The sequence below is a fragment of the Tachypleus tridentatus genome, chromosome 6 (genome assembly GCF_004210375.1).
Source record: "Tachypleus tridentatus isolate NWPU-2018 chromosome 6, ASM421037v1, whole genome shotgun sequence".
Classification (NCBI taxonomy): domain Eukaryota; kingdom Metazoa; phylum Arthropoda; class Merostomata; order Xiphosura; family Limulidae; genus Tachypleus; species Tachypleus tridentatus.
This window is the reverse complement of record NC_134830.1, coordinates 48,628,535-48,637,769: the sequence shown is the minus strand read 5'-3', so window position 1 is coordinate 48,637,769 and position 9,235 is coordinate 48,628,535. Positions and strand designations below refer to the sequence as shown.

Sequence of the window (9,235 nt, the reverse complement as noted above, 5' to 3'; positions counted from 1 at the left end):
CAAAGGAAGCAATCATGGAGTAATAATGCATTTTCCATCAGAACATCATAGCTACTGACTGTCAGTGACTGACAAAGATCAGGATTCAACTGTCATTAACTATTTACAAAATACAATAAAAAAACCTGTCGTATAGCAGGGAAGAAGTAGTAAAACATTGTCTCAGATGTAAACAGAAAGTAAAGATTCAGAAGGGGTTAAAGTAAATGATATGGACAATAAATGTTTCTATTCTCCACAGGTGACTAGATAACAATATATGGAAAACCAGATAAGGCACTTGACCCTAAATTGGATGTACCAAAATTATTAGAAAGTGGAAATTTAAGTAATGGTGCGGATGACTTTCTTATAACAGGCTTTATATATCTTTTAATTTTTCTTCTCGGGCAAATAAGACTTAAAGTGAAAGGGAGAAGTTTTTGCCAGTCACATTAATATCACAACGATATCTTTTCATTCTCTTGGACAAAGACTTTTTGCAGATAAGAATTCAAACATCTAACACAGTGCGACATTTTTTTAGAATAGTACAACAGTATTTTTAGTTATTTTTCTTGGCTATTGTTTGTTTAAATACAATTGGACAATTTTGCGATGAAGTTTAACGTAGCACCTTTCTTCTATGAAACCTGTGAACTAAACACACGCCACATTCTTAAAAACTTAGTGCGACATGGTCCGACCCCCAAATTAGGTGAGGGCTAGTATAAAGAACTGTTTCTTTATAATTGTCACGTGTTATAGAGACAAAATGTACAAACGGTTAAAGTTTACTTTTGCAGAAACTTTTATATGAAATGGTGTCTTTTGAATGTGAAGTGTTAAACACACATAATGACATTTAAAAGGTATTGGATATTTTTCAGAAACACTCCAAAAAAACGAAGTTCCAGCAAGAAACATGAGTCGGAGACAAGCTGTATATCGGAAGGAAAACAAACCTACATACACTGACAATGGAATATATGATACTCCTACAAGTGAATATGATGATTCCAATAACGAATGGAATAATATGGATAGTTATGGGAACTCTTTCGGAGGAGAGTTCAACACAAAAGAGATAGGACTTGGTAATAGTGCCTTTGGTAATGGAGGAAAAGGGGGATTTGGCTATAGTGGAAACAAGTTTGGGGGATTTAGTGGAGCAGATTCAGTTAGATTTCAAGAAGGATTTGGGTCTAATGGTCTCGGAGAAGGATTTGGAAACGTTGGTCTCAGGGGAGGATTTGGAGATGGTGGTTTTAGGGAGGATTTGGGCCTGGTGGTTTCAGGGGAGGATTTGGGCCTGGTGGTTTCAGAGGAGGATTTGGGAATGGTGGATTTGGAATTTTACCTTCCTTTCACAGTGCTTTCCGAAATAGCATTGGAAGTGGTTTTGGTAAAGGGAGTTTGGTTATTTTATTAGCTCTTATCGCTCCATTAGCTATTCTGGCTATCTTAGGACCAATTATTGCTAGTCAGCTGGTGGTGCCTACGACCTTGTTGACCACTAGCGTGAATGGTAGAAGGCGTAGAGATGCAGGTCTTCGAATACCATTCTCTGAAGAAGTGGCTACTTCAGAAATAAAACATCGAGTTGAAATGTTACAGGTAGGAAAATTTAATATATTTAATATATATATATATATAGTATGTTATATACCGGCCCGGCATGATCAGGTGGGTTAAGGCGTTCGACTCGTAATCCGAGGGACGCGGGTTCAAATCCCCGTCGCACCAAACATGTTCGCCCTTTTAGCCGTGGGGGCGTTATAATGTGACGGTCATTCCCACTATTCGTTGGTAAAAGTTGGCAGTGGGAGTGATAATTTGCTGCCTTTCCTCTGGTCTTACGCTGCTAAATTATGGACGGCTAGCGCAGATAGCCTTCATGTAGCTTTGCGCGAAATTCAAACCAAACCCACCATGGGTTCAGCGGAAGGTAAATCTGTTGGCTTATAACGCTAAAAACAGGTTTGGGTACCTATGGTGGGCACAGCTCAGACTGCCCTCTGTATGTGTGTGTGTGTGTAGCTTTGTGCTTCTTTCTCAGGATAGGGATTTAGGCCATCAGCGACCGGGGAGGTCAAGTTCCTAGTAGGCTTCTTTCTTCCTTCTGCACTGTAGTTTTAAGATATTCTGGACTTAGGGTAGGTTTAATTTGAATGTTTATTTGTTGCTATTACTACTTTCCTTTACAAGGATATATCTGTATATGTTGTTTGGTTTAGATGTATTATCTATGTTTACATAGTAATGTATTATTACTATGTAATACATAGTAGTATTTAAGAGATGTGTTTGTGGTAACCTGGACCTTCGATAAAATATTTAGTTCTAGGCCATATAGAAGACCCAGTGTAGTTTGTAAGTTTATAAAACTCTTGTACATATAAATCGATATTTTTAATAACTATTTGTAATAAACGTTATTATAAATTTTACTATTGTTTGTATATTAATATATATTTGTGTTAAGAAAGAAAATTGTGTGCATCAATCTCGTTGGCAAATATAATAAACTTGATACATATTGATATTTAATTAACTTCTAAATTTAAATTTCCGGCTATTTGAAATCGTAATACACAGTGTACGTAACATAATAAATCGGAAACTCGTCCCCCATTGTCCCCTGCTGGTACAGCGGCAAGTCTACGGATTTACAACGCTAAAATCAGGGGTTCGATTCCCCTCGGTAGACTCAGCAGATAGCCCGATATGGCTTTGTTATAAGAAAACACACACACTCGTCTGAGATTAATTATAACATGTAATGTAGCAGTGTCGTAGTATTGGCTATTTTGATGATTGATGTAAAACTGTCATCTTGGTTTAGGGGTTTTCTTTATTGTGTAAGGAACTCGTATAATATATTTTTGCCTGCTTCTGTTATTTTGTTTATTATTTATGTGTCCTTTATTTTTTTTGATGTGTCTTCACTTTGGGTTTTTACTGTATGTGTAGTGGACTGATGATTTGTGTTACTGGTTTCTTGGGAGTAGTGGGGTTTTTCTTTGTGTTCTGTTTGTTTCTTGGTTCATGGGTGTTCCTGTTATTTTCTTTGTTGAGTACACGTGCTTTAATGTTCATCCCTTGTAGTGTGTTGCTTTTGGCAGTAACAACAGTGTGGTTGTGGGCTTTCACAGGGGCAGTCAGAGTTTCTGTGATCTACCCCACAGGCCATGCAGCGTGGAAGGATGTTACATGTCCATAATATTGACACTTGTAACACTAGGTTACAACTACCACTGATGTTTTAGATGGTTCAATCGTGTATTTTCGATACCAAGGAATGATACCATTTGATATCATCTTCTGGATATCTTGTGTTCGTTTACGTATGTTTTAACTAAATTGTTGAGTTTCTGTGTTCTGTTGGAGAAGATACGTCCAAGTTTAGCCTATTTTATACATGTAGGTTGTACTTTCGCGTCATCCTTTGTGACGCTACTGTCTGAATTTTTATGACAAAAGATTTAGAGTTAGGTTTATTTCATGTTATGTGTACGTTGAAGTTTCCTGGTTTGAAAGTAGTAGTCGGCTGAGATCAGCGACCTCTGATCTTTTAACGAGAACGCCGCCCTTGGCTAGACACTTTATAACAACTAAGTTAACTTTCGGCTTACATTTCTCAATTTCTCCTGCTGGTTGGGCTGAGATTCATTATGTTATGATTGAAATTGTGTTGGTTTTTCATGTAACGTGTTTATTTCTGTGATCGTGTTCGGTTTTTGAGCTTGCAGTTTTTTTTATTTTCTTGAGTGATACCATGATGAAATCGTTTGTTTTTTCTTGTGCTTTTTGGTTTTAAGTTGTGTATGGTTATGCTCTACCTTATGTTCATGTTCTGATGTTTTTGTATGTTCTTCTGGTTTTGACGTGTCCGTGATTTTCATGTCTGTGTGTCTGTGGTTTAGCGGTATTTTTACTTCTTAATTTTCTTCTCTCTCTCTCTTTTTTCATTTTCAGTTCGTGGTCGATCAGATGTTTAAGTTGTGTTGTTTTAGTGTTCTAAATTTTCACCACTAATCATCGAACTATATTTACTTGAAGCGTGGCTTGTACTTGGGTTTGCCATTTGCTGGCTCTCAACTTCGTCGAATATCCCCGCCACAGGCGGTTAATGTAGGGAGCAGTCGGTTAGTTTATCTTCTCAGGAGAGTGCTTTTCTCACCCGCTGAAAGGTGTCGGTTGGCGTTCGCTCTTATTATTCAGGGCCCAGCTTGGCCAGGTGATTAAGGCACTCTACTCGTAATCCGACGGTCGCGGGTTCAAATCCCTGTCACACCAAACATGCTTGCCATTTCAGCCGTGAGAGCGTTATAATGTGACGGTCAATCCCAATATTCGTTGGTGAAAGAGTAGTCCAAGGGTTGGCGGTGGGCGATGATGACTAGTCTTACACTGCTAAATTAGGGACGGCTAGCGCAGATAGCCCTCCAGTAACTTTGCGCGAAATTCAAAACTAATCTAAACCTTATTCAGAGAAAAGAAACAAGGTGGTCTATGTTGTTTGAAGTTCACTCGCTTAACAATAGAGGCATTTAAAATACGCGCCAAATCTATGGTCACCTATCTATTAAGCATCTCATCTCTTAACGGCTTTCAATTAGTGTTAAAACGGTCAATAAAATATTTTGAAATATTAATCTTCTTTCTTTTTCATTATAATTCAAAAAGACAAAATGTTCATTCAGTCCGTTAAAAAATTGTATTACAGAAATAAAAGTGTTTACTTACTGGGAAACGACAATTTTCCGGATTTCTAGCATGATACTCACGTAAATTAACTCTTGGTCTCAAATTATTAGCCACTATAACATACAACTCTTTACAAATAGAATATTTCAAAACATAAATTACATATTTATCATTACAATAACAATCGTTTACCTTAAGATAACCCCTGCCCTTATGGTACGAAAATCAAATTACCTGGTTTAAGATATTCAAAAACTTCTACTATTAGATGGTTCAATATCCTTTTCATTCAACACTATAGAACTTACAATTACTACAAATCGTTAGGTTTCTGTTTTGCCACAGATTACGTTATCAACTCCTAATCAACTTTTTGATGTTAACTTCATCGTTATCTCAGTATATATATATTATTTTGTAATTTGAATAACAAAACTTTTATTTCCTTACACTTAGAGTTTTAAAGAATTACTAATCAACAGCTTATTTACAAACTCGAATAATCTGTGAAAAAAGTACATATATGTATATGTATATATATATATATATATATATAGAACAAGATAGGTAGAATAAGACTTTTTCGGTATTTCTGCTGCATTATAGGCTCTGCAGTTTTACTTGAACGAAACAGGAGAAACTAGGAGCTATCAGGAGGACTTAACCGCTAATTACCTGGCGTGCTCAGGACTGTTATCGATAACCAATCACTGCTTAGAACGGCTGGCATGTGAGTTTTCCATCTCCGCCCAGAAGATAGCGTCTTTAGAAAACGAAATTGCATCTGTGTAAGTCTGTATTAATTAATTAACTTGTTTTGTAGATGTTTATATGAATATTTAACAGTCATATGCTAAACTTAAAAAAAAATATACAAGTTTCGTTCTTTCTTTATATGACTTAAATTTATTTATTTATTTTTAGGGTTCTTCATAACATTCTGACAAATAAAAAAATTCTTGAAAGCGACAAGTCACGAATACGAAAGGCAGCCATCCATGGCAGAAACAAGGGCGGATCATGCAGAATCTATTTCTGTAAGAAAGTAGACGAGAAGTTAACTAAATCTTAGTTAAACATACGAACTTAGTTCATCTATACAAACATCCTTCTCAGTTTGGTGTATTATCAAATGTTGCTATTTATTCATAAGTGAAATGAGCAACACACAGTTCAAAAGATTGTTGAAAATGCTATAATCGATATTTATTGCTTAACGTAAGATACTACACACCTATTTAAAATACGCCAACAGAGGGAGATTTATGCTTTATACATATGTTAACAAACGACCAACAGAATACATTTACAAATGACAAAATGCACTTACCAAAAAGCGTTTTCCAGAGTTATACTTCACAATATAGAATGTACCATTAAATCTCATCCAACATGTAGTATTTCATGTAATATTATTTTCTCGTAACATTTTTACATTATGTTACAAACATTCCGTAGTATAATTTAAATTGCAACACCTAACTCGTTCTAGTGTCAGTTTTATATTATTCATGAAAAATACTTTTGATTAGCCTGTAACAACTCATTTTGTAGAAAATGTAAAATATTAAAACTGTTTTAGTATAATATCAGATGTGATGATTTGTTTTGCCCTTTGTTATTAAATGTGAGCATCACATACTTACGACTAGATTTAATTTCGTATTTCTTACTGGTAAACTAGGTGTAGTCTTGTGGTTAATGTACAGGTCTGAGGGCTCGCGACACGTTGCCGTAAAAGCACAATACAACTTTTGGTACGCTATAAGATGTATGATCAAATAGTGGGATTTGATTGGTGTTGAACACTATTAGCTAACTGCCTTTCCCTAGTCTACCTATCATTTAAATATTAGGAACTAATCTCTGTATATCATTTTAAAATTAGCGGCAGTGTAGACAGGTTTTGTGTAAGATTGCGCGAAATTCTGAAAAAGTAAAATACAGAAGCATCCCCACGTTAAGATTTTGCACGTGCTCGTTTATAGTATTTGTTATATAAATAATAGTAATCATTTAGGACTTTTATGTAATATATACTTTCAATTTATGTATTTGTAAGTAAAATTAATTTAACTAATGGGTAATATTTTGTGGCAACATTTACAAACAAAGCACGACAGGTTTCGCCCATCAAAATAAGCTAGTTCAGTGTATCGCAAGCTCAATTTGTTATTTATGTCAGAACTTGTTTATTGACTTTTGTTTCCAAACAATATTAAGTTAATAAAATTTTATTTTCCTCTCATATTAACACTTTGTATTACATATTTTTCAATGTTCTATTATCCCAGTGAATGTATAAATACAAAGAGGTGTCGTTGTATGCCATTTTTGTTTATTTTCCAATCCTATGCCGATGCCAACATGCTCAGTAGTTTCACATTGCTATATTATTCTATTTATAAATTATCATATTGATCACACAAATATATAATTCAAAATTCGAGTTTACATACAAACACTTGCTAAACTGCACGTTAAACTCCATACATGTTATCTTACATCTTGGTTATTGTATTGTATTTAGTCAGCTACCGTTATATTTTTACCTTAGCTTTGTATTTATAGAGTGGACACTTTTTATTATATTCTTATAATGTATAAAAATATATTTTATACGACTGGAATGATTAATTTTTTACATTGTAATTATTTTTATGGATATTGTAACGAGTTTTGTATAATTTCCAATGATTCTTTATGGATATTGTAACGTGTTTTGTATAATTTCCAATGATTCTTTATGGATATTGTAACGTGTTTTGTATAATTTCCAATGATTCATCATGCATATTGTAACGAGTTTTGTCTAACTTCTAGTGATTCATTATAGATATTTTGACGAGTTTTGTATAATTTCCAATGATTCTTTTTGGATATTGTGACGAGTTTTGTCTAACTTTCAATGATTCATCATGGATGTTGCAATGAGTTTTGTCTACCTTCCAGTAATTCATCATGGGTATTCTAACGACCTTCGTCTACCATGTAATTAGCTTAAAAACATTTTCTTCTGACCAGTAGACGGTTAGCTAAAATAATCTGATATTAGATTTTAGTTCGTTATTCATTAATAATGTATTAACCATTACTAACACTTGCAAATTTTGTTTATTATTATTCAATTTCAAAAGGTGTGTGTGTGTTTTTCTTTTATTGCAAAGCCACACCGGGCTATCTGCTGATCCCACCGAGGGGAATCGAACCCTTAATTTTAGCGTTGTAAATCTGTAGATATTCGCGCTCTACTAGGGGGATGCAATTTCAAAACCAAAAATGAAACTTATAGTGGATGTTTTATTAATGCCTTCTAACATTTTGCTTATTTCTTTGCAAAAAGTTTAAAGTTTGTATATTATAAATATTCTAACCACAAAGCCGAAAATAGTTAACCTTTGTTAAACTAACAAAATTAATCTTACCGTCCATCTTTACAACGTATTTCGTAAAATTAAAAAAAAAATTGAAGATTTAAGGAAAATATAATAAAATCAATATATTACTTATTACTTAAAGTTATGGACAAATATTGTAAAATTAATCGTAATATATGAGACATTTTCTAATGTTTTATACCTTTTTTTTTGGGGGGGGGGTTAAAATCATTTAAGTTACAATCACAGCTGATTAAATTGACAAACATGTTATTTTTATTTCATGAAGTTGAAACTGTATTACTGTGAAATTAACTAATTTTCCTCAATTAAAGATTTTATATGACTATTTTTGTGTTTGACCAATATATTAGTTGCGTTGTGATTTTGCGATCAGTATTATTGCATTAAAGTTCTATAACTGTTATAACATACATAAGAAATATAAACACAAATTTAAACTCACTCTAACATTTATGTTTCAACACATAATATACAAGAGCGTAGACACAGTTACGAAATTGAAGGAGCTCATGTATTAATACTAGTTAACAATACATACACGCCTAGCGACTATGGTTTGGTTTGTTTTGAATTTCGCGCAAAGCTACACAAAGGCTATCTGCGCTAGCCGTCCCTAATGTAGTAGTGGCAATTTAGAGGGAAGACATCTAGTCATCACCACCCACCACCAACTCTTGGGCTACTCTTTTACCAACGAATAGTGGGATTGACCGAACATTATAACAAGTAATAAGGGTTAATCATAACTATAGCTTTCGAGACTTATATTGTATTCACTGTAGCAATCAAACAATAATTTTTTACTATTTCTCGGCGTCTTGTGATGGCTTGCTTTTATATACTAATTAGACGAGATTCTCGAAAGTTCAACAATGTTCAAATATGCACTGGTGTAAAACGTATATTGTTGATCCTTACTCTTGAGATTCTTCTAGAAATTTAGAGAACTAGCGGAAGTTATGAAATATACATTCAACAACATACGTTACGTTCATCAAACTGAAACAAATGCAGGTATTAAAATAAATGTATAACAGTAAATCTTTTACAAATATATAAAAATTGTTTTCATTTTGTGTTACAAAAGATTTGTAAATCTTTTACAAATATATAAAAATTGTTTTCATTTTGTGTTACAAAAGATT

General features: G+C 33.8%; 1 protein-coding gene across 1 annotated transcript; it reads left to right on the top strand.

The window, feature by feature from the left end:
• The first annotated feature begins 904 nt into the window (after positions 1-904).
• On the top strand, positions 905-8,289 carry LOC143251606 (uncharacterized). Its single transcript, XM_076502876.1, has 4 exons — positions 905-1,213; positions 1,252-1,596; positions 5,296-5,477; positions 5,614-8,289. The coding sequence occupies exons 1-4, from the start codon at positions 905-907 to the stop codon at positions 5,759-5,761; spliced, it is 984 nt and encodes a 327-aa protein (XP_076358991.1). The 3' UTR covers positions 5,762-8,289.
• The last annotated feature ends 946 nt before the right edge of the window (positions 8,290-9,235 follow it).

What these genes read in the sequence shown, in the direction of transcription:
- LOC143251606 (XM_076502876.1), top strand. Translation starts at nt 905, where the DNA reads ATGAGTCGGAGACAAGCTGTATATCGGAAGGAAAACAAACCTACATAC. An exon ending in TCGGAGAAGGATTTGGAAAC is followed by an intron (nt 1,214 to 1,251) that starts GTTGGTCTCAGG and finishes TGGTGGTTTTAG; the next exon opens with GGAGGATTTGGGCCTGGTGG. An exon ending in GAAAACGAAATTGCATCTGT is followed by an intron (nt 5,478 to 5,613) that starts GTAAGTCTGTAT and finishes ATTTATTTTTAG; the next exon opens with GGTTCTTCATAACATTCTGA.